Raw genomic sequence first — 26,525 nt, forward strand, 5'->3', positions numbered from 1 at the left:
TTGCAGCAAAGTTTGTTTACTATATTACTTACTCACCCACGACGTACTTACAAGAAAATACACAACTAAATAATATTATGAGAACAACACGAAGACACAACATTCACTCTTTCTAAAATAAGTTACTGAATTCGAACGAACCTAAGACAATATATATCTTACTAAATGGAACTATGCGCTAAACTTGTAAAATAATATTCAATAAAAACCCCAATGTATATATTATATATATATGTACTTATACATTGATAAAAAGGGTTCGGAATTTGGCTTTATATCTGATCGGTAAAACTTTTTGTATTGTATTTCTCTGATAAAACTTTTTCTTTGTCATTGAAAATTTAGCAGGGAGAGCAGTAGAATGCTTAAAGCGCCTGGTAAAACTCAGATATCCATTATATTGCACATCCGATTTGTCATTCACTGGAAATCATGTTTTGCTCAACGACAGTCGCAAAAATACTTCCGAAAGCTTTATCCATACATTTGAAACGCGACTTGCAAATGGTTTCCGAGCGGAACGAATGAACCAATCACAGCGCACTCAAACGAAAACCAACCAATCAAAATCCTTGAACGCGCGCAAACCATTTGAGAGTCATGGAGAGCTACGAGTTAGAAACTTTGAGAGAAGCCTTAAAATTCTACTTCAATTATCTGAAGGTTAACGCTTTAGAAAATCTCTATATTTTGGGTTACTTGCTGAAGTGTTAAAGCTCCATAATTCATAACTGTTTAGAGTGGGAATTGTCAGAAGACGCTGTTAAAGGCGACGATTTCTCGTGTAACTTGCATTGTGAAAACCTGTGAGATTCTATGCAAGACAAGTTGTAACAGAATTTCTGCTATTAACATAGTCTCATACAGCCTGCAACAATTTATTTCGCAAGACAAATTACGAGAAATCGTAGCGTAACCGTAAAAAAATCCAACAAATCAGACCGGCGATCCACATAATTTTGACAAGGATGAATTTTGATGCCACACGAATTGCAGTAAGTTAAAATAAACGACATTCGGTATTGGAATAAAGAAGCCGAGAACTGTACTAGAAAACAAGACAGGCATGGTTATTCTAAGCACCTTGAATCAGGTAGTTGAAGAGAGGCGAGACAAACGCAGCACTAAAGACATGAAGGGTTGTATTGCAGTAAAGCAAGCGCCCTTCAAGAAGCATCACAGAAAATTGATCTATGATTCTAGGGAAAATCTATAGCCATAATGTTCCATGGTCAGCGTATTGTTAAGTTTACGTCGTAGAAAAGGTTCTTAAGCCAGTGAAGACATTTCAAATTGCAGCAAACATCTGATTGGCACAACTCCTTTCTCCAAAATCCACTGATTGGTTGAGGGAACCTTCGCCAGATTCTGATTGGCTGAGCTTCCGTTATCAACACAAGACTTTACCATCTTGCTATTGGTTAAACTGTGATATCCTAAAGATCTGATTGGCTGTCTTTTGAAATAGGCTTCATCAAAAACCCGATTCGCTGCGCTGAAACAAATTTGATTGGCTGACATTCAGCTGACATCACTTATATTCTGATTGGCTGAACGTCAGCTGACATAACCAATATTCTGATTGGCTGAAAATGTAGGCTGTATCATTCCCAGTGCCTTTGCTATCCGTACGTTAAATTCGTCGGCGCTTATCATTATTATAGTCTAATGATGTGCTGACGCTGTTAATGTAGTGGACGCTTCCATAGCTATTGCTGAACTATCAAAGTCGTACTGGAGCCAGAATCATGAGCATTTTTCTTGTGATACTATTCTTTTTATCATAGTCTATGTGAAGGCAATATATTAATATTGTGTAATATTGCTACAGTAGCTATCAAAGTAGCCCATGGACCGGTGTCATGAATATTTTTCTCGCGACATGTCGATTTGTTCCCAGCGGTGTTTATTTGCCTTTGCGCCGTCTACCAGTGGTTGGAGCTTGCTACTGATCTTTGATAGAACCTGGAAGAGTAAAGACGCAATATCATTAATGTGGGAACGTATACTGAAGTGCTCTACATTATGGCGTTGGCATGCTACAAACTAAATATTTAATTGATATGGAAAAAGAAAAGCAAGCTTAAACTTATTTTTACTTCGTGACAGCCTTGTGTTGGCGACCACGAAAACCTGCTTGGATATATTGCCAAGTCTTACTAATTTAACGCCGGAAAGATAGAAACTAAGAAACGACACGCATTTCTGTGCTGGTATAGACCCCTTGTATGTGACAATACTAATTATCAGTTTATTCCAAATTTTTTTGCGTGTACAGATCATTTTATTTTTGGATACCAAACAAGGTATTTTCAACATTGTCTGATCAGCCTTCAGCAAAATGAGTGGGTTTTTAACCCTCTGGTTACCTCCCCCCCCCCCCCCCCCAAAGACGCAAAGTATTATGAGGATGTGAAAGTAGAGAATGGACCCCTTGCATGTGACGTCAAAGCAGCTCAATTTAGAGGTCAAAACAAAAGAATTTCAATCTCCTGAGAACTGGAAACCTATTGTTATATCCTCCAAATTGAGCTGCATTCCGACGTGCTGCAAGGAGTCTATAGGTAGCAAAGTAAAGCCCGGTGCAAGACTGGCACATTGAGCCTATATGCGTACCCCTAGCACTCTATACCATAAACGTTTAGTTAAAGTTGATAACATACCTGAAAAACTGGAATCCCTGTCGTTTCAAAAAATCCTACTTGCATCTTTGGTAGCTCGTCAATTTTTTGTCGATCCATTATTGCCTGCCAACCATAAAGCAAATGATTATCAGTTTGAATATCAAATGCGACCAAAATTTATTGAATGCGTATTTGAGATATAAAGCCGTGTACTTTGGGAGAGGTGATATTTTGATCAGCAGAAAAACCGACATTTTCGTGAATACTAAGTAGATTTACTCTAATAATTCGTCACGAGTTTCGTGCAGCAGTGACACAAATGAAACGCTTAAAAATTTGGACTATTAAACTCAGCTAAATGAAAAAATCGTGAAAGTAGCGGGCCTGTCGTTTTCCTGCCCTGTCAGCGTGATATCAAACAGCTGAATGAACTCAGAGATCGAAATGGGGCAGAGGTTCAAGGTTCAAGGTTCAAGGTTCAAGGTTTATTTTTTCCACATATTTACATAGCTATTGATGCTAGAGTTTTTCCACCATCACGTGCCGGCAGCCACGTTGGATGGCAGAATAATGGAATCTCTTTGCCCTCGGGAATTGGATTCTTTCTCATGTAAATCCAACATGGCTGCCGTCACGTGATGGAGCAAAACTTCTATTTAGCGTATTGGTTTTTGCGTAAGGAAGTAAGTAGTCTACTAACCGATGGCTCCACGTTAAGTCTTTCTCGTTCCAAATCTCCTTGTTCGAAAAACTCTCTCGTTACAAGATTTACAACCTACAACAAGAGACAAGAGAGAAACAAAGCGGTCATCCTGTGGCCGGGCAATAACGTGAGATAAAAGCAATAGTTTCCAATTTAGCTCTAGACAGGAACCCCACATCTTAGATATAGCCCCTTGCAGCACGCCAGATGTGTCTTAACCAATCATCATTCACCATTTTCCATACATCGGTTCACTGGTCAAACACAAAACATTCAGTCGAGGTTGCAAGGTTCAAGTTTGAATAATCCTTAGAAAGTACCTTGGCGCCTCGCTTGAGCGCTTTGTGTTTGACCAGTGAACCGATGTATGGAAAATGGTGAATTACCTAAATTTAGTCAGACACTATTTTTTACAAACTGCACAAGGAATTTCTCCAGTCCCTTTAGAATCAGCAATTGTTTTTCCGAGCAGGATTTGGGTTTTGACCCATAATTCCATGCAGGAATCACTCACCCCCTTCTGGATTTCCCACGGCTTTGTTGTCCCATTTAAGTCACAAGCAGTCATCATCATTGCCCTGTGAAGAAGAAAGGAGACAATTTGGACCTTGATAACGAGGGAAACAAAAACGTTTATCATTCAAATTATTTTTTCCGTTGCTTTGATTGACCGAAACAACTGAAAATAATATTCTGCTCATGCGCATTACGGTGCAAAGCCAGTTTCCTGCAAATAATAATCTGCTCATGCGCAGTAACGATGCATTTGTTAACATAGCTCGCTTTCCTGTGAATTGGTATGTTTTATAGACAGCAAAAAAAGGCTAAAACGTAAAAAGAAAACGGAAAAAATCGTGATTTTTTAGTATCTCACCACTAACAAATCACTATATTTTATTCAAACTCGTCCAATAATGAAAAAATAGAAAACGCGCGTGCGTGCTGTGTGCAGTTATAAAGCACGCGGGGGTTGGCAGAACACGAGAGAAGTGTTAGGAGAAGTACGACGCGTGTCTTATAAAATACGAATTACAATAACCGTTATTATGGATTGCACCTAACCAATAAGAACGCGAGATTCATAACAGTTATTTTATTTGCTTATCGTTTAACCACGCATAACCTTTACCTGAAGCACTTGAATAGAGGCTACGCCGGGGAAAATACATTACTCCAGTCAATATGGCTCCCGTGTGAAATAGAAAGGAATTAGCATTTCTCATACTCATGATTATTTAATGAGGAGAAAACAAAGCAAATCACTACTGTGACGGTGGTTTGGAAATGTGTTCTTAATTTGCATTACATTTCGTAAACTTTTTCTTTGATTTTCTCCAAGAAATATTCATTAGTTTGAGCAGTAATATCAAACACTTGAGAGAGTTCTTCCTCCGATTTCCAAACACCTCAAAGTCAGTTAAAAAAACTTGGCTGCGCCTCGTTTTTTCAACTCACTTTTCGGTGTTTGGAAATCGGAGGAAGAACTCTCTCCCGTGTTTGAAATAGTACAAGAAAGATACTTACTTTAACATATCTATGTGATCCATATTATGAGGATCAAATTCTCCTTTCTCGACCAACGGGAAAAACTTCGGGCGTTGTCTGTGACGGTAACGATATGAAAGGTAAGGGTTACGAATGAGTATTTGTCTTGGACTGACATAGTTAGATTTGCTGAAAGGGCCTTGAAACACCCAGTAGGGTAGATCATGGAATAGGTGGGTGAGAATACATGACTTACTTAAAATTAGTGGCTAAATCTGTAGACAGAATAGAGTGCTTAATATAACTGATCACTTGTCGATATTCATCTGCAGACAGTCCTTGGAAGATGTTGTGGCCCTGAACAAAAGCAGGAAAACCAATAAGCAATCGAGAAACAGAGCGAGTGTTATGTGCAGGATTTCTTCCCCTATCACGTGCATTAATTTCCTTCATGTTCATTTATTTCCCAATCACGTGCATTTATTCTCTTATCACGTGCATTAGTTTCCTTCATGTTCAATCATTTCCCAATCACGTGCATTTATTCTCTTATCACGTGCATTAATTTCCTTATCCAGTGCATTTATTTCCCAATCACGTGCATTAATTCTCCTATCACGTGCATTAGTAGGTTGCACCTGCAATTAGGATGAGGTGAAAGGACTATCAAGAAAAACCTTACCTCTGTACTAAGGATAATAACTGCGTGGTTAAAATGGTGATGCTCCATCGTGGAAGTTCCGTAGAGCTTGGACAAAGGAGTGTCCGTCCTGTGCACAACGAATCAATCAAACAATCAATGAATAAGTTCATCATCCAGCTGACGTTAGTTAGTCAGTCATTCAGTCGATTATTCAGTCAGTCAGTTGGTCAGTCTCCTTTTCCACCACTTACTTGGCTTGAAAAGCATTGTTGGTCCCCCTGTGGTCCAGATCGTGGCACAGGCAACCCACAATGAGTCCTAAACACTCTAATTTAGTCAGATAGGTCTTCATTATTCCAGTCTACAGAACAAAATTGACCAGCACCAAATGTTAATAGATTTTGCACCATCACGTAATGGCAGCCATCTTAGACAACAGAACAATAGAATCCTTTACTCTCAGGAATACTCCAGTTTCGAGTTCTCTTTGCTAAGCCTTAGTCTTGGTTGTGTGTTATAATATTCAGCTATTCAACGAAAACCCGTGGCATTTAATCAACTCGTATTGCTCCGTAGTGCTTACGTTCCTTACTATACAATGGACCTTAATAAAAGAAAAGAACCCGTTTGTACACAATCAAGGCTAAGACTGAGCAAAGGGGAACTCGAAATGAGTGTAATAGATTCTTTCTCATGTGAAACGATTGTATTGTTGGTGCCACCTAACATGGCTGACGACACGTGTTCACGCTAAACGTCTGTAAGACATCAGACACAATTTTTTTGGGGGGGATTTTGAATATAATATTAAAAACACATAAACCATTTCAGTTTTTCATAAAAATTCCGTTACGCGGAGTGAACGATAAAAATTGCTCGGGTGGGAGTAAAACTATGTTACTGTCGCGAGAAAAGTTATACACGAACTTTCTCTACTTATATAACTTAAGGAAATAGCTATATAATTGACATAATAGACCTCTTTACCTTGGGTGTAATATTTTCCCATTTCAGACCACGTGTCATTCCCAAAAGTAAAATTTCTTTGTTTAACGGTTGTGCATGAGAAGGCACATGAATATGGATAAACCTCAAACAAAGATTCTTATTCTACAGGGAATGACACGCGGTAAAGAGGTCTATCAACTGAAAACATATTGACATATTTTCTAAGGCATCAGCGATAAATAAAAAAGCATACTCAAGACAATGTCACGTGATTTTACCTCGAGCATAGAGAACATTGACTGCGCAACGTTGAAGGCATGTCGCCAGTTATGATAGATAACATTACGATAATTATTCTTGACTGTAAGCAACCACCGACCAAGTGTCTGTAATCAACACACAAAGTATTAGTACACGCCAGGCTCAGACAGTTTATATTCTCGCGCAATCCGAGGATGAGGAAAAAACTGGGTCGAGTTAGCATTGCAAGGCATTGTGAGACTGTTTTAGGGGACGAAATAGCCGCCATCTTTGAAATATGTTCCCTAAAACAGGTATTGGGTTCATATACTAATTCACGCAAAACAGGCCGATCCTCAACTGCACCTTACTGGGCCCGGTTGTAACTAGCCTGGATAGCGCTATCCGGCGGATAAATCTTATCCAGTGGGTAAGTCGATGCTGTTATCCAATAAATTTATCCACTGGATAAGATTTATCCGTTGGATAGCGCTATACAGGCTTCGTACCACCAGGCCCAGGTGATCGTTATTGGCTGAGCCTTCATGCAGACATTGTTTTACTTTTAATAAATGTCATGCATGCGAGTCAAATGGGTCAAAACAATGCAAAACTGACCAATTTGTTTCGTTCGAATGTCAAACAACTGGGCCCGGTTGTACGAAGCCTGGATAGCGCTAAATAAATGCTTATCCAGCTAAGTCGATGCTGTTGTCCAATAAATTTATTCACTGGATAAGATTTATCCGTTGGATAGCGCTATCCAGGCTTCGTACAACCAGGCCCTGAAAAAAGGATTATATGTCGTTCCCGTTGCCTGAGTATCATGTGTCATTTCTGAGTTCGATAAACATGGTGCATTCGGTAGTCTAGTTTCAAGCACCAACACCATACGAGACATGATGAACTAAATATGTTACTAAAGATGTAATTTGTTTCTTCAAGCAGGCTGTTTAATAAAAGATTAACCCAATCTAGACCACAATGCACCACGTATACTATAACAGACCAGGTCCATGTTACTGTGTAAATCATACCTCGTAATCAATATGAAAAGCTTCAATGAAGCCACTGTCTTTAAACATCCGTATCGATGCCATTAACATTTCGTCCGCAGTAAGCGAAAAGTCGTCAAATGTGAAACTATACAAATTGAGTTCTTCAGACGTTGGGACTCGTGAGGACTGCAAGGCAAGAAATACATGCATCGTTACTATATAATGGTCGGTTAGAGTGTAGAATTATTTTAACTAGACACTCTTATAGCTTGTACTCGGGTTTCCTAGGACTCGTTTTTGGTCTGTGGTGTGATGCGAGCCCTCGTTATCATATGGTCAGCGGCAACTAGCGCATGCGCCCTAAACACTAACTGGCGATTTGTCACGTGAAGAGAAAACACCAAAAAAACGGATCAACCAATAATAACTTCGTTAAGGGAATTTAGCTTTAATTTGCGTCATAAATACATGTTATTTACCGTCCTATAGTCGGTCCGGATAAGGATAAACTATGCCCGAGGTCTTGAATATACGTTTTCAAGACCGAAGGCACAGTTTTTCCCTATCCGGACCGACTATAGGACGGTAAATAACTTATTTATTTTTTCCCCGTATTTTTTTACTTGTTTTTGTAATCGGTTTGTGTTGTCGTTTAGCGGCAAAGGATACCGGACCGCGCGCGCGGGCAGATACTGACAAAATACCGCCCGCTCAAACTGCAAATCAGAACGCACGATTTTTTAGGATATCGGACCGGGAAAAAATAATATATATTTTTACCGAGGCTTTCACAAGTAAATATGGACCCGACTGTATTTTTGGAAAGGTCTATAGACCTAGTCAATGGTTTCTCAATTTATGCCATGTGTCATTCCCTTGGATATTATTTCTTTGTTTGATATTATTGGATATTATTGGTCTGAGTGAAGTGGGAAAACATTTACGCCCCAGCAAACACATACAAACACATTCTTGCACCTGTTTCTTTTTGTTTTTACTTACAACTATTTGTTCTACTTCAGATTTCTTGGCTGCAACATGATACGATAAAACCTGAAAAAAACCTTCATTAAAATCAATGTTCGATCAAAAAAAAAATTATTAAAAAATAAATGAATAAATAAATCACTTTTATTTAAGTGTCTAGTCGTTCTAGCGCTTTCGCTCAAGCGCGCAGGCTATGGGTTTTAAAACGTGCGCGTCATAATATTCTATGAAAATATATGCCTACGTCAAATGGTCTGGTCTACGTATCTTCTAATGTACGCGTAGGTAGACCTGCGCACAAAGATGTGGGCGACGCGTGATAACATCCAAATAGGAAAACTGAGAACGTAAACTAAACCTATTAATGATAATGTACCTCAATAGCGACTTGCTGCTTGGCCTTGGCTCTTGCCATCTGATCGTAAATCATGGTATTATGAATACCAAGACCACAGAAGATTGCAAACGCCTGGAAAAAGATTTAGAGCTGTAAATATATGGCACACTTTTTGAAACATTCGCATTCTTGAGAATAGGTTAATAAGCTAGAAAGGAAGTTTAGGATAATTTGTCATTTTCGCATTCTTTTATGTGCGAGTTCCTTGCGGCAATATAAATGAATTTCTGCTTTATTTGGTATAGTCTCTACCCTGGAATCCAGAGGTTATTTATTCTCGCTCTGGCGAAACAGAATCTCTGGAGCCCAGAATATAGTCCCCTATGCAGCCGCTATTAGTGTTGCTACGCAAAGTTCCCTCTGCTAAGTAGCTACTAAGGGGAGTGAGCGTTGCGTAACGACACTTACAGCGACTGCGTATGAGACTATATTTGGTACAATCAGAAATAAGTCTGCACGTATAACCGACAAACGCCCGTGCATGAAAGCATGCGAATACTTCAAAAATAGCCCGGGGGATTCGCGCTATAAATCCAATTAAGGGTATACACAAAAACACAGGGTATATGAGCGTGCCGCACCATGCTTCGTATTCTTGGGTTGCATGTTACGTCATAGCCGCCATATTGGGTAACATGACGAGAAGCGGACATCTGATGTTATACATAGGGGATTTTTAAGCAATCAAGGGCATTCCGCCCCCAACTTCTGGGGTCTCGGGTTCGATTCCTGGAGAAAAGTTTGTTTGTTCTCTCTTGATTTGAGGATCTTACTCCGGGTTCTCCGGTTTTCCTCCCTCCGAAAAACCCAACACGCAAAATGATCGTTACGTTTTTCTTCCCCTGACTTTGATAAGCCCAGATGTTGTTGCAGGGTTCCACTGAAAAACTGAAAGTTTTCGCAACCAAGGTCAATCATGCTACAGCATCACGACTATAACATGGTAAAGTTTCAAAGTAACGGATAAACGATGAATCTGAGACCCTGACATGGTTACGTCATAGTTATGATATCTGTTGTTATAACAGATAAAGAAAATATGCGGTAAAACACCACCACTATCAACAGCAACAACAGCAGCAGTATCATAAAGAGCAGATACATCATCAACGACAATCAATAGCAGCACTAACCTCGAACAATGTCTCGTCATTTTCATCGAATGGTTTTTTATCTAGTTTATTTATAACTTCGGCAACACCTTAAGAGATAAAAGCAACAGCTGTTAGTGATGTCATATTTGTTCGGCTCCGACAAGAAATGTGAATATCTCGTTAGCTACAGAAAAAGAAATAACCAAACACTTAGATAAGATCGTCGGAAGCGCAGAAACAAGAAAATCAAGAAAATCAGTAACAAGTTTAGCGTGAGGACTATTACTCCTGCTTTTCTCTAGTAATAACCCCCCTCAAATTCAAATTTTATCGATTACTGATGGGCTGATGGGCTGATCCAAGTTCGAGCATGGCTAACTCACAGACTGAACCCTAAAACGACCTCTGGGCTGATCTAACTCAGAGCATGGCTAACTCATAGATCAAACCCTGAAACAACCTCTGGGATGATCTAAGTCAGGGCATGGCTAACTCACAGATCAAACCCTGAAACAACCTCTGGGCTGGGCACTCCGATGGCATAAATACTTCGCCTGGGGTTTCATTAGACAGGTTTAGAGCAGTTTTCGCATGACTGTGAAAAGCTCATTGTCGTAAGCGTGCCGTGCCGTGACCGTGGTACTTTCTATAATTTTAATTGGCTGATTTTTTTCTCGAGCAATGTGATTGGTCTGACCGTCCCGTGACCTTGGCGTGACCGTGTCCGCGCCGTGTTTATGCCGTGTTTCGGGTATTTGATTGGATGGGCAATAAATTATCGTGCAATGTGATTGGTCCGGCGTATCCATTGCCGTGACACGACCGTGTTTGTGTCGTGAGTTTCTCACTATCCGCATAAGAAAACTGCTATAATACACTACAATAGCTTACCGATGATTTCAAACTTATTATTCCTAATCGGCATGCACATTATCGACAAGAAATCCTTCTTATCGCCATCAGAGGATTCAGTTAGCTGTACAAATACAAGAGGTCAGTCAGTAAAGAGAAGAGCAAGGTGTTTACCAAGCTTGGGGATCAAGTCAGTCAAGTATCGAATGGGTTGTTGAAAAATATCGCTATTTGAAAAATATTTACTGATTTGCCTGGTGTGCTGTCATCGTTTAGTCAAGCTATTTTCAATAGAACATTTCACAGATCCCGCGGCTCAACCTCAGCCTCGTCAGCGTGTAATATATTCTTTAGAAATTGCCTACATCCTGTGAAATTTTTAAGTGTTTCAATTGTTCGTTGATGTGTAAATTCCTTTCATTACTGCGGACTGTAGTCAAATTCTAAAGAATAATTACACGCTGACGAGGCTGAGGTTGAGTAACGGGGGAAATTGGGGAAACCTGTTTACCGTATCCCTTAACTCTTTATATTTTTCATTTTTTTAAAACTATGGTTTAATGTGAGGTAAATGCTAATTAAGATAAAAAAATAAAATAAAACGGGATCCGTGAAATGGCCTATTGTCAGCATTATCAGACATTATCGATTCTTCCTTATAGAGCTTTTAAGTGTGACGTCAATCGTGGGAAACCGACTTCCGGGTCCAAAAACGAAAAGCAGCCCCACAAAGATTTTTTTTACTTTTTCTTCATGACAGGATTCGTCATCCGTTCTAATTGTTTCACGTGGAGGTTTTAAATCATTGATCAAATATGTAGCAATTCAAAAGCTCTATAGTATCAATAGTATCAACCTTTCTTCAAATTATAAAAATTGTCGAATATTGAAATTAAAAAAATTCTTTTTCTTTTTCTTTTCAGCATGTTGCGCGCGACAGTTGTGAGGAGAAACCGTGATTTGACGATTAGGAAAAAACTGAATTTTCAAAAACAGTTTTCGGTCTTAAAATCTAATAATTGTTTTAATTTTGGTGGTTTGTCTTGTCATGTGCTTTGGTATCACTTCACTTATCACTTACGATTTTTCTAACCCTGCCATCTTGCAGAGCATCTGGTATGATAATAGTCTGCAAGAAAACGAGGTAGAATTACACCTAGTCAGTACTGTTGCCATTCAAAGGGTAAGGTCTCTTCTTCTGGTTGTTATCTATCAGTCCGAAGTCACAGTGTTTGGGGCGTTGTCTCGATTGGGATAGGATAATTTAGCTTCAAAGGTCAAGACGTTCTTACGAATTGGCTGATAATATTTTAAAAAGTCTGGGAAAAATTTGGCAAGTCTAGATACCTAAAGGCCGATTTAGACGGTACGATTTTCACCTACAACTATCGTATACAACACGCTCGCGCCATCCTACAACTCGAGTCGTAGCGTGTAAACCGAGCCTACAACTCGCCTACGACAGACGCGAGCGTGTTGTATACGATAGTTGTAGGTGAAAATCGTACCGTCTCAATCGACCTTAACAGGGACATTCACACTAAACGTACGCCCTTTGGGATTATGAGATTTGAAAAAAAGGCGGAAAAAACAGTTACGACGATTCCCTACTAAAACTAGGGGTGTTAACCATTTAAACCAATCCATCCGCTTGGAAATTCGTTTGCTAATGATAAGAAAAGAGCGGGAAATTTGACTTCCAACAAATGATAAACGTGTTTACAGGAACAACCAAAAAGAGCGGGAAAAGTAGATTACCTCAATCGGAAGACCGAGTTTTCCGGAACTTTCCAATAGATGGAATGTTGGGTTACAAGCCCATCAAAAATCCCTTGAGTATAAGCCTAGGGCTTTTAACCAGGATTTTAAAGTACATAAAAACACTAGTCTAGAGAAAATAACGAGTTAGAGAGATCCTAAAGTTATGAAAATACTTTGAAGAAGGTTTGCTTACCTTTCCTGTAGCCGAGACAAATTTAGCGATACGACTCGTGAAAGACCTATCATCGTGCCCTTCGCTGTAACTGAAATGAAAATAGCAGTATTAACACTATAGTCACTTTTCTAATTCGGTTCTAATACTGCTGTGTTTTATGACTAAAGACTCATATGCACTGGCTTCACCTCGTTTAAGAGTAAATCATTTGCAAAAGTCAACTGTGATGTGTAAAGAATGTGAAGCTTGAACAATACCAATGTTTTGAAATTCCAAGGACTTTTAATAGTATTTGTGAATAGCTGAATTATAAACGAGGCTAAGCCTGTGCAAATGAGTCTGAAGAAGTGTCAAGAAGCACTCCACTATGCATCGTGCTTCTCGTTCTGCCAACCCTCATGCCTTATAACTGCACAAAGCATGCATGAACGCTTTCTATTTCTTCATTAGAAGATAAGGGGTGAGAATACTACACAAAGGTGGGTTGGGTAGGTAAAATTGCCATCTGAGGGAGGGGAAAAAAAGAACTTGTTTGGAATACTCCAGTTTCGAATTCTGTGTTGTACAGGGTTAGTCTCCATTGCGTATAGCATTATTTTTTGAATATTCATGTGTTCCAGTGAAGATCCGTAGAATTTCAAAGTATTTGTATTGTTGCACTTGTGCATTCTTTATTTTGCCCTTCTTGGTATTTGTAGATATTTAGACACCCATTCAAGGTTAGCCCTGTATGAATGAGTATGTAATCAAGGAACACAGTGACACTTGGCTAATTCCAAAACGGGTTCCTGATTCAAAAGAGCATCTGTGTGTCATGTGTTGGGGTTAGACGTGATAAAGCTACCTTCAGATGTTGTTCACAATGGAACAATGCAAAACAACAAATGATTCTTTACACTTGACTGGTATTCGGAATTTCTGAAGGGTGGGATCAGAGAAAGAACTATCTCCAGGGATAGAGCAGGGATGGGGGGGGGGGGGGGGTCTTTTTTCCTTCTTAACAGATTTCAAGAGTACAACTAGAGGATTGGGTAAGTATTATAGACTATAGACTAATAGTTCAAACTATGTAAAGACTTACGTTGTATTACTGATGTTTTTAGATGTAGTCTTGAGATTAAAAACACTAGAAAACCTCAACTCCTGTCAAAGTACAATCAAGAAAATACATCAGAGAACTAGTGAAGCAACACTGGCAACTTCTATAACACATAAATTATCATGTTATTTGTTTTTCTACTTATGACTACAGTCAAAGGCCAGTCAAAGGCCATGAAGCATCCCCCCTCCCCCCCCCCCCTCCCCCCCCCCCCCCCCCCCCCCGACAGCATTTTCCAGTTTATTATTGGATTTTTGGTTGTTTCAATCTTCCATTAATGAAATTGAAATTACAATCAAATTTTCATGAGCCACAACAACAAACTTGTATGACACTGTATTTATCAGTTGGATAACAAAGATAGCCTTTTTACAGCGGAAACATGAAACAAATGTTTGGCTGTCATTTCTTGTCATCTTAAATGTGCCATAGACTCCGAGATATGAAATTTATTAATTTTTTAATACATTAGCAAAAGACTAAAAACGAAGGGAAAAAATAACGAACAGCAAAGGCAGAAAATATATTGTGCTGACAAGACTTAATAACTCAACATTGCAGTAACTGAACTCCTTTTGCTAGTTCTATTATTTTGAGAACACATATAAAATCCAGGCCCTTACCTGTGCACGGTGCTCAGCAGAACTATTGCCTAATACAGGATTGGACAACAGCAGCACAGAACATTTCTCACACTTCAGGAGCCCCAGTGCTCTTCTCATTATCTTGTGTACAACTTTTTCAAGCGAGGTTTGCTCTTCAAAAATGTCATGCACTAACTCCAGCAATGCCTAGAAAAGGAGCAGGGATTTTTTAAATAGTTTCTATGCATTAATAAGCAATATGCATTTAATGCATTAACAGGTGACTTTATTCTGTCCCCTTTAAACAAAGAAATTGTATAAAAATGACACCCAGAGAATATTTCAATTAGAATTAATGAAAAATACCATGTGCAAATTGTATAAAAATGACACCCAGAGAATAATTTAGAATTAATGAAAAATACCAAGCACATTTGATGAAAGTGCGTTTCATCAAATGCCAGTGGTATTTTATTACTTCAAATCAAGAAGTAAGGTGATATTTCCTTAATAGTACATCTACATAAAATTCTTTTTTCTGAAGTAAAAAAAATCAAAAGAATTAGCGACTTAACTGGAAAACCCAGCTCCATTTTTGCACTTCAAAAAACAAAACATTATGGAAAAAAGTCTTAGGATGTATGCAATTAATAACTGCACATGGTCGCACTGTACAATTAATTAATTAAATGGATAAGGAAAAAATAAACAGCCAACCAACCAATCAGAAGCAAGTATTTTATAGATACATGAGGTATTATATAGGTTATCACACTCATTTATCATATCGTTAATCAAATCACAGCAATGTTTTCCTAAAGAACTGGGTGTCAAGTACTGCATCAATTATAAAGGAAGTAAAGCTATTCACTTCATTTTAAAGCGCTTGACCTTAAAGTGAATAATCTGTACTAAAAACACTGTCAATAACATGTCCCACATGGGCAGCCTTCAGCGCAATAATAAAAATTATTTTTTTTATTCGAAAGATGAATAATTTTTGATATTATCCCTCCTTTGTTAATAATTGGTTGTTAATAATTGAAACATATTATATAACATTTATCAAGAACATGCTGCTTTACAAGTACTGTCAAGAGGCTTAAATCCACCATGCATGCATTTTGTCATGCTTTACTGATGGCCACTAGAAATACACCCTTCTCTCACAAAGTTCTTCCAATAAGAAGCTCTAAAACCTATTACAGTGCGACTCACCTAACCAAGGCCATGCAACCCAATTTAATTTTTTAATGGTTAGCCAATCAGACAGTGAGAATTTGTGCATTTGCAAATGAACTCACTCAGCGTGACTGCAAATATTTAAAATCATTTCATAATCTTTGCAACAAAAACTTAAATAAATGGCTAGGAATTTGCCTAGGTGATGCCTATTTTGGGCCCTTTGCTGGCAAATAACACTAGACAGAGGTCTGACCTGGGTATATATAAGCCCATGTGAATATAAGCCCACCCCTGGTATCTTGCATTTATGATGTCATTGACAGTACATTACAATTGATTGGAAAAATAAAAGAAAGAGATGACTGTTTATTTATCTTTAAATAAAGGTTTCTTTCATTCATTCATTCATTCATTCTCCCATCCAAAACTTTTTCCTTACAGTAATAACCCCCCTCCTTTCCTCAAACAGTTGTAAGGCCATCATGATTATGAATGAATACAGGTCTCTATCTTATCATAATCAGGATGTTACAGCATTTTTGGTTTGTTTGTCAATACTTACCCTATTCCTGTTGAACTCAATTGCAGACAACTCAAAAAGCTTGGCATTTGTAATCCCTATTCCACAGAATGTCAGATACATATCACACACCTGCAAATCACACAAAACACCAAGTTCAACAATTGTTAATCTTGCAATGGAAATGAACAGATAGAAGTATCTGCAAGGAACTATCTGTAATTGTATTTAAAAGATGACAAATTGCAACAGATCTCAACAATTTTACAAGCAAAAATGGTAGTACAGGGCTGTCAGAATAAGCTGACAGCCGACAGAGCTCCAGCAGTTGATTCAAAGTTAACCACTGGCTACTTTTTCTTTTCTACAAGGACTTTCAGTTTCTTGCATGGGATCACAGCCAGCTACCTTAAACATGACCACCTACTCAAAACATTCTGAAAGCCCTAGTGACATGTTGGTATATACACTGCTACGCTACTGTTTTTTACCATTGTTTAGTTCAAGCCTGGGGTTGCGGCTTATTCTCAATATTGAACCACATAGTCATGTGAGTTAAATTTGTTCCATGTGTTGTTCTCTCCCCTGGCACAGGGTTTTTATGTCACATGCTGTCACCTGTGGCAATGTACTGTACAGCACCCTAAAAAGGGTGGGTCTTTTTTGGGGGGAGGGGTGATTATATTGGAAAACATAGCAGACTAGTAGGCACAAGACTACTATATAAGGTGGGGGAGCTTAACATGAGTCCTGAAGATTTAGGGGATATTAGCAAAAAGTGAGGAGAGGGACTATAGTCACTCCATCCCCTCCCTCTCATGTGGCCCAGCTGGTGACCTACAGATAGACTACATGAACTTCAAATGTCACAGTTTATAGGAAATCTTTTAAGAGTAGGCCTCCGCCACCTATGTAAGTCTAACACATACCTGTAACTTATCATATGTGTTATTCAGTGGGGGCCGCTAAGATTGAGACTAGTATGGGAAAAAGGGTGGGGGGGGGGGGGGGGGAGGGCTAAGACTAAAAAATATAAGAGACTAATAGGGGAAAAGGGAAAACGTGGGGTCTATAGCCCCCCCCCCTGCCCCGCCCTTTCCACAGCCCATGGTAATACTGTTTGTAATCTTTACCTTTTCATCCTCTTTGGTAAAGGGAACACCGCCAGGATTCTTGTTAATAATTTGTGCAACACCAACAACCTTAAAAACAGAAAATTGTTTATAAAACGAATAAGAAATATCAATTATTTTTTCTAGCTCTTATTATTTATTAACATAGAGATTTGAATTGCAACTCTTTCAAGATTTTTAATGGATCTATGATCTAGAAACTCTGTCGTTACATAGAGATTTTATGAGTAAAGGAATACCATATTATATATTAATGGTACCCGGACTTTCAAAATTAAAAAAAATAATTAATCATTTGGGTTTTTCTTCAGCTTCTTCAAATCATTATTTTTAATGATAAACATTTTTTTGCTTTCCAGTTTTTTAACAAACATTGTTCTTCAAAAATAACCCCCTGACAAGAACCCCTTTCCAAAAACAATATTATTGCTATTTTCATAATCATACAAGCTCCATAGCTGCGAGCTGCACAGTGAAATTCGTTTCTTTATTTTTTTTCGCTTTCATCAAAAAATTATCAGTCACTACCTTTTGTATTTTTGACTGATGGCACAAAAACCAAATTCGAACGGGCAAATTGAAACTACAGAGTTTGCATGTTTATGAACATAGCATAAAGCCCAGTGACCCAAAATGTACATTATGAGCAAATAAAAGTCCATGGCATATTTTCAGAGGCTTTAGGACAGTAGGTTCAAATAATTTTACTGCTGATTTTAGACTCCCCATTACACTATGACAACTATCATACCTTCGATGACGTCATAATGACATAATACGGTACATAAAATTTACACATCTTTTTAATACAGTTATCGAATAATTTAAACTTGTTACCTCTCCTTCATTGTTCTTGACTGGTTTACAAAGCAAGCTCTTAGTATGGTATCCAGTTTGCTTGTCTACCTCTTGATTAAATCTAGGGTCCTGCGGAATTGAGCAAACAAGCAATTAATCTTGTCACCTCTTTACAAAACAACAGCATTTTTCAGCTTAAAATAATATAGTGGATTTATGGCAGGCTGAAGCGGGGTAAAAAAATCTTATTTGAACTTTGCATTAATTTAATCTGAAACCAAATTTGAATTATATGAATACTGACAAGCTCTCAGATTAAGTCCGAATTACAAGGATTTAGAGTTATTATTGTCAGTTGTAAGCAGATTCCAGGATAAATACCTTTAGAACTAAGATATTTCTCTTTTGAAAGAGTTTCTAGAAATGTCTACTGAGGTCTGGTAGGACGAATATAATATATATATTAAATAATTCTCTATCAAATTTTAGGTAAAATTTATAATTTCTTTTTTATTGTTGTATATAAAAGGGAGTTTTCCATTGTGTTTAAAAGGATTCAATGTTGTAACAGCACCATACTCATAAACTTGTTTAAACCTTGTTTATATAGTCAAAATATTCAGTTACACATTGACAACAGACTAATGAACAGTACAGTGTCTGGTCTTTGAAGTTAAAAAGCCCTGCATATATATAATGACAAGTTGCAATATGGCTTGATCGAGAGATAATCTTGGAAAAACATATTATTTTGTGATCTCATAACCTAATGAAATAGTATTTTTGAAAAACCATGAGTAATTGAAAACATCTATTGACATATTCTTCTATGCTTATAATAGCTTTCTCCTACATAGCCGAAACATCAAGTAGTGTTTTCAATGTCACACATTTTCAACACAAAAATATTGGTTATTTCAAAATGTCATTGTCATGTGGAAGCTTCAAAAGTATTATCTTATATTAACTACTAAGCACAAAACCCATAGAAGGAAACTCTGTGTGTTTTTTAATGGTATAAACTAATAAGACCCAAAACCCTTAGGTGGTAGCCCAGACATAAATTTCTGAAATTATTAACCATGTTTAAGACATTGTTATATAAATTATAACACAAATATGTAAGATTTGATAACAACAAAAGTGTTCTTATCTATAAGACTGATAACCCTGTTTGACTTATTTCAAGTAAATCATACATCTAAAACCATACTCTATCCAGCTATTTAAGAGTAGGCTACATGTAAATTATGGGAGTAACCAAAGCCCCCCCCCCCCCCCTCTCCCTATAGTGGTGTCACTGGAGAGCTGGTGAGTCTGCAGCAAGATTGGAGAGAGCACAAAATCAAGAAATAAAAGAGAATCATGCAAGAGTTAGAGCAAGTAAGTTGTCTAACGTTTATGCAAGAAAATGATTAAAACTGTTGTCAGAGTCCCAAATACTTCTACGACATCAGTCATTTCTACAAAGAAATTATGGCATTCAGTGTAAAGTTTGAGTTTTAAAATGTTCTATTTGACCTATTCTTGTGATTCTGGATTAAATCAATATCTTCATGTCGTACAAAAATCTTAATGTTAAATAATGTTGGCTTGAGACGAGTGAAGAAATTTAACTGAAGAGCTAGAAAAATGATTTATAATCATAATGATTTATGAATTTATATAGCACCTTTTCTATATGAATATAATCAAAGGCGCTTTACATTGAGTTGTTAATGACAGACTGCTTTTTGTGCAATTTACAAGCACGAGAGATGGTTAGTATGAAGTGTAGGCACTGAGGGTGGTCACTGCCATGGTTTCTTTACGTCCTCAGTGGTTCTTTTACATCCCTCCTATGTTGGTTAGCTAGTATTGAGTCAGAAAGAAAATCAAATAATTCAGCTCGAATGGGGCAACTGGGGTTTGAACTAGTGACCTCAGAGGTGAGAGGCTAATGTTTTACCACCACAACATCCTGACTACTGGTAATTTGAAATTCAATCAAAACAGTACAGAAGGCTGCTAGTTATACTGACTGATGCATAATTTTAAAACAAAAAAAATAAACATATAGTGTAGAGTAGAGTGCCGTGTGTTGTTAGTTAATGTAGTGGTAGTTTGCATGAAGCTAACCTCACCGAAGAGTTGTCCCTTTCATAATCTCGAGATCAAGTGATGATCATAAAAAAATATATGCATATTAGTTGCATTTTTAATGAAAGCCAATAATCATTCCTAACTGTAGAACAGCATTAATTAAACTTTTAAAACAACAACGAGGTTATCAGGACAGAGGACAGAGACACACTTGCATAAAATTGTTCAAAAATATTAACATAAAATAGCTACTTATGTCTTTGTACTGTGATGTAAACATTAAGGAGCTGTAAAGCAAGAGTAAGACTCAGCTAAGCCTTGTGTTCACTAAGATTGCTTTTTCCATGCTTTATAGATCCCAGAATGTTTATATCACAATTTTTACAATAACTTACAAATTTCTCGTGCGCTGATTGGTTATTTTTTATCATCAATAAGAGGACAGACAGATAAAGCTGACGTCAACAAGCGCGCGCTCTTTCCGTTGGTTGTTTTGATCGCTAAAAATGAGAAGTTTTTATCGTTTTTGTTATTGTAAAAAACAAATAGACATCGGTTTTTTATGTGTCTGTCCTCTTGTTGACGATAAATTTCACCATCACATTGTCAAAGTAGTATGCGGATCCACTCGGCTACGCCTCGTGAATCCACACTACTTTGACAATGTGATGACACAATTTATCATCAATAAGAGGACAGACAAAAAACTGATGTCTATTTGCTAAATACAGCTTGTGACAGATATCATTCAATATCTGTTATCTAATATTATCACTACAACTATATGTACGCATATGTACAGTTATTAAATTACTATTAAAGTATTGATTTAATGCAATTTTTTAATTTGAACACACTCAATTTCAAAATCATTGTGGGGTTCAAAACAAAGAAAATAGAATTTAGCTGAGAACTAAATGGTACATGTACATGGGAAGTACGTTGATTGAAAGGATCTAGTGATACAACTAGTGTATATATGGTAAAAATACGAATATACGAAAATTTTTATAAAAAATCTAGAAATCAATGTTCTATCAAGCAATTGCCATACACTACATGTTGAGCTGTTGAATGTTGTTATTTTTGCCTATTTTTAGTTGTACGACATGCCACAAACATTAAAAAATAGTTCAACAAGATTTTACAAGAGCTAAAACTCAAATAAACTATGCTATCAGACAACAACACTTAATGATTGGACCAAAGCTATGCATAGCCAATCATCCAATCTGTGCACACTTTTTTCATGAAAAAGGTACTGATCTTACAATTATCTGTTTATCCTGTACAACATTTAAAATAAACAAATAAATTTTGGCAGTAATTGACTTTTGTTCTGATAAATAGTCATATAGGAAAAGTCAAGCATAAAATATTGAACTTCATCATGACTAGAAGCTGGTACTAGACTGTCAGTCTGTCAGCTAAGGCAAATGAATGAATAATTAGAATTACGTGTAGGTGACAATGTTTTGATCATCACAATGTCTGTTAGAAATCAAGTTTTTAAAAAGTTAGTATAGTTTATATATATACATAATTAGTAAGGCTTTATCTTCTGTTCATCAATTTTGAGTCACGTATCTTGTAGATTAGTTAAACAGAATATCTATACAAGGCAAACATTAAACATTTTAACAACATTTTCTAGCTCAGGTCATTTCTATGGAGAATGGAATGGTGAGCGAAGCTCTCACTGATTTGTGAGCATAACAGTTTTACTATTTCCACAGCTCTATGAAAAGCAGTTATTGAGAAATCTTTGAATGCTAATCAAGATGATACTTAAAACAGTCTTCACAATTCATACTCGAGTGACTATGTAAAATTACAGTATGCGTCAGAGTATGTATTCTTCTCAGTAGAGAACTCATGCACAAAGCAAAGGCAAAATTACGTGATATATAAGCTACATAAATTATGAGTCAGCAACTTAATAAATCTTTAACATGGGAATCTAAAACAGACTGCATGAAAAGGCATCAAATTTTCATTCGGAGTTCAGATAGCACTAAGAAATTTTTAAGTATAGTTAAAACAACAACGAATGAAAAAACGAAAACCCTTCAGAATGTAAACAATCAAGACCATTGCTAAAAAACTAGGCACCGGGATTCATAAATTGTAACTTCAAAATCTTTTTGTTTACAGCTTGACTGCCTGTCTTTATTAAAATGGGGGCTTAAGTAATAAATTTAAAATATGTAGCCACAGTAAATCTAGTTATCAAAAAATAGCATTGCCTCATATTTTTTCTTCGAAATAAAGTTTCCCCTCTGAAAATGCAAAGCAAAATTCTTTTCTCTCGTAAAGAATGACTAAACATATCATAATGAAAAAACTCGTGTAACCTTAAAAAGTGATTCCTCCATAAACCTTCTTAAATAGACCAAGACTCAACGAGCCTAGCAAATGCCAAGCCTAACAAGGCTTTATTTACAATGGCCGTTTTCGTAATGTTTCCGAGTATTTCATACACACAAAGTTACAGCCAAAAAAGAATCCATTCTCGTTTTAATAACTACGTATTTGGAATAATTTCACGGGTCCTTCGAGCTTAGTATTCTTTCTTTAGAGAGAAAAACGTAAATTGAACGATTTGTTCTCGTTTATATACGTTATTTTGAGCGTGACAAAGCCGCGGTCGATAAAAACAGCTCTCTGTAAAGCCCTTTAAGCATATAACTGCCTCCTTTTTAGGTGCACTTTTTCTATCGAAGAAGTGCAAAAAGGCGTCCTCATCTGAATAACTTATAATAAACGACTGCAGCGTTTCGAACAAAGTTAGAGTTCGCACTAAAATGATCAAGTAAGCGTGAACATAAACTTTGGATCGAGATTTTTTCTTACTAATAACAAAGAAAGTACAAAATTAAATGGTTAAAAAAATGACGAGATATGATCAAAATTGGAATCAGTACTAGATCAGTTAGCAGTGCAATAAGAACTTATATCGCAATATGTAAATCTTCGCGGTATTATCAATAATTCACCAACAAAGAATTACAAGTTTCTGCTTGAGCAACAGAAACATTTAATGCAGGAGAAAAGCGATTTTAAATTGAATCTGTAACGCCTGATTTAGCTAGATAAAATAAAATACATGTTTTTCTGTCAGGATTCCAGTCATGCACGCAAAAATATTATTACCGAGGTCTAGCGGCGTAACTCTGCTCACTCACCCCTAAAAATGTTTGGAATAAAACAAATATTCGTTTGAGAGAACATTTTGCTTGCTCTATTCGTAGAAAGAAGAAAAATGGACTCGAATATTTCCACGTGTTTTGATGCGAAGCATAGTCAAAAATCTTGCAACTTAGGTTTGGAGAATTTAATTGTTTTATTTGACCACAACTAATTTCGTCAACGTAGTTGTTTATTTTCCAGCATTTCTTTCTTAGCTTTTCCATCAAACAGACTTATAAGATGTCAAACCATATTGACCCTCGTAGCCATGAAACCTCAAAGCCATACCATATAGCTAACTTAAATGTGATATTTAAAAAAAGCTATGTTGAAAAACAAAATTTAAATCCTACACTGAAATAAAGCTTCGATAATTTTCTCAGTATGTAAATATAAAGCGTATCACACAAGCTAACAAGGCATTAATATTCCGAGAAGCGGCTAGAAATGATTCGAGTATAATTAAAGGTGGTTGTTTTGTTGTTTAAAATTTATTTCTTTTACGTATGTACAAAACAAGAAGTGATCTCTGTCAAATTTTGATGCGAGGTGAGACAAAAAAAAACGCTCTAGATATCGAGAGTGGAAAACGCTGTCCCACTTAGAAATTTCCCCTGGTTGGATTCATCTCAAAACGCTTCGTATGTTATTCCTATGTTTTCGAGAGATTACGACATGAGGAACTATCGGACAGTAACAAGCAAATGAGCAGAAACAATACTAGTTTTCCAGTACCGGTAGCACCCTCGATCGAACATGCAAAGTTTACGTTCGATTGTGCTAAGACTAGGCGGTTTTGCCACAAAATCACAGAAATGCGTTAATGTGATACACCTTAGCGATTACCAATCCCTATAAAGACGTACCCTAGAAGCTGATTCTTAACTTAAACATATCATTGCGTTCATTGGACATATAATCATCAGCAATTTTGGGGAGCGAATATGGTTGACCTGCCAGAAACCCTAATGCTTTTATTTATATTACAAAAAAAAAGTTACAAACCGCATATGCGTCGGGGATGTTCACCGTCTCACCCGTAGCTGCAGCATACCCAACCAAACCAACTCCAAATGGCACCCTGATTTCTCGTTGATGGTCGATAGCTTCTTTATGAGCTGGAGAATTAGTGGATGAACCAATGTGAACATCAAAGACTTTGGAGACAAGCCACTGTTTTCCTTTAGGTCCCTCTACTATGAACAGCGAACACCTATCGGCATTGGTTAGAATCCCAACATTGACTAAAATTTTATAGCTCAAGGTTTTGAGGTCTAGATCGTTAGCAATGTCCCGTACGATTTCGAAGAAAAATTCTCGTTCATTATTGTTCTTCAGGTCAAGTTTGGACTCCTTGTTTAAGCTCTTAGAAGACGGAAGCCGTATTTTTGACTCGATCAGTGACCCTAGTAGATGTTGCTGTCCACAATTAGGCAGCGACTTAGTTTTGCGTAGTTGTCGCGGGGGGCTTTTTACACGCTTTATTTTATCCTCTCTTAATTCACTCAGTGTACTCAAATTCAAGTCTAGCGACTGAAAAAAAGTCGAAGGAATAGTTTTACTGTATAAAAGCTGTCTTTTTCGTTCATCAGCGGAGAATTGGCGTTGAGTTGTCGGTTGACGATGAGGCTCAGATAAACGGCGATGAGGTCTAGCCTCTCCACATTCATCTTCGCACTCGTTAGAATTAAAAATCTCCACAGAATTATTAAAATGACATTGTTTAGCCTTCAAAGCACTTTCCTTATCGCCAATACCCGATGAAATAGTCGATTCCTCAATGCCAGGATTTGATTTTTCCCGTTCACATTTGACTCGTGTCGCCTCTTGCCATAGCTTTACCATCCGAGCGGTTGCTTTTCTCACAAAGTAATCTTCGGCAAGATCGTAGTGTTCGTCAAGCCACTGTTCAACTTGCTGAAATGTTAAAGTCATGGCTTTTCCATGCTTACTACACATACGATGTGAACTCCCCTGGCCCTACACATTGCACATAGTCATATGTGTGGATTTCCCCAATCTTCTGCTGGGTTGACTCGATCGCGCATGTATACCTAATGTAAACAAATAAAATGCTGTTGTTCAATATCACAAACCAAGGTGTCGTTGTAATAAAACGATGGCTGTTTCCTTTGAAGGCGAGAGAACCCGTAGAAGATTTAATGGACTCGCAAGGTTGTCGTGTAGATTTTTACTTTTTCGCTGGAAGAAATCAAGACAGGAAACGAAATGGCCGCGCGTCCAATTGTTGCTTGGAATTACTGACTGGCTATAAACCACGTCGGGTGGCCATTTATAACAACTGTGTTTGTCCCCTTTGTCACCTATGACAGGCTTCCTTTATGCAATGCTGAACATCAGCAAAGAAATAATAATTTGTATTTAATGCCGTCCTGTAATAATAAAACGCAACGGCCAATCCAAAAATCGCTTGCTCGTTTGCATCACATGACTGCGAACAGCCAATAGTTGATGGCGTTCTTTCTTTGATTTGACCCAGCCTAAGGACCGTGCATAAATCAGTTAGGGGCTGTCATTTATATCCAAGACAGACAGACTGAGCGAGTACTCTAAAAACAGTTATGTTGAGATTTTTTTAGTACTTATTACCACTTAACAAATCACACTTAGATTGTGCCTCCCGCGCAATTCTGGTTGTATTTTTGCTCAGCCGTGCGTGCAACGATCCCCAGACTTTGTTACTGCTCTCTAGTTACTATCGATATAAAACCACTCCAGTTGATCTGTTGGTCGCAAAAACGCAAAGAAAAAACTTAAAAGAAGTAAAGAAGGCAAAAAGGAAAAGAAAAAAGAAAAGAAAAAAGAGAAAGGAAAAGAAAGGAGAGAAAATGTAAATACTGATAACAAAAGGAAATTTCAAAAAATTTGATTTACTGACTCGGGGATCAAATAATCCAAATTACTGTATAGTTAAGGCTATTTTTGACGAAAATAATTGACGATAATGTTATTTGATACTTCATCTTTATAATATTATCAATGCTTTAACATTATAACAGTTTATAGG

The 26,525-nt window shown here is 37.3% G+C and overlaps 1 protein-coding gene across 1 annotated transcript; it reads right to left on the bottom strand.

The window, feature by feature from the left end:
* On the bottom strand, window positions 1–25,903 carry LOC116300472 (dual 3',5'-cyclic-AMP and -GMP phosphodiesterase 11A). Its single transcript, XM_031709347.1, has 22 exons — window positions 24,503–25,903; window positions 18,266–18,355; window positions 17,429–17,497; window positions 16,338–16,427; window positions 14,630–14,797; window positions 13,989–14,050; window positions 12,926–12,995; window positions 12,053–12,100; window positions 11,011–11,095; window positions 10,159–10,226; window positions 9,005–9,097; window positions 8,644–8,694; window positions 7,681–7,827; window positions 6,682–6,789; window positions 5,707–5,816; window positions 5,495–5,582; window positions 5,069–5,169; window positions 4,852–4,929; window positions 3,842–3,905; window positions 3,325–3,399; window positions 2,664–2,747; window positions 1–1,965 (listed from the first exon to the last, which is right to left on the bottom strand). Exons 1-22 carry the CDS (start codon window positions 25,454–25,456, stop codon window positions 1,861–1,863), a joined length of 2,808 nt encoding a protein of 935 aa, XP_031565207.1. The 5' UTR covers window positions 25,457–25,903; the 3' UTR covers window positions 1–1,860.
* Window positions 25,904–26,525: the final 622 nt, after the last annotated feature.

This window comes from Actinia tenebrosa, unplaced genomic scaffold (assembly GCF_029948245.1).
Source record: "Actinia tenebrosa isolate PJP-AT-01 unplaced genomic scaffold, QUT_ActTen_1.0 PGA_scaffold14__42_contigs__length_11649687, whole genome shotgun sequence".
NCBI lineage: Eukaryota > Metazoa > Cnidaria > Anthozoa > Actiniaria > Actiniidae > Actinia > Actinia tenebrosa.

Excerpts from the sequence above, each read along its gene's own strand:
- LOC116300472 (XM_031709347.1), bottom strand. The coding sequence starts at position 25,456 with ATGTGTAGTAAGCATGGAAAAGCCATGACTTTAACATTTCAGCAAGTT. Across the intron at positions 5,817-6,681 it reads CAATGTTCTCTATGCTCGAG|ACTGGAATAATGAAGACCTA; the intron begins GTAAAATCACGT and ends TTTGTTCTGTAG. Across the intron at positions 5,583-5,706 it reads AACAATGCTTTTCAAGCCAA|GACGGACACTCCTTTGTCCA; the intron begins GTAAGTGGTGGA and ends CGTTGTGCACAG.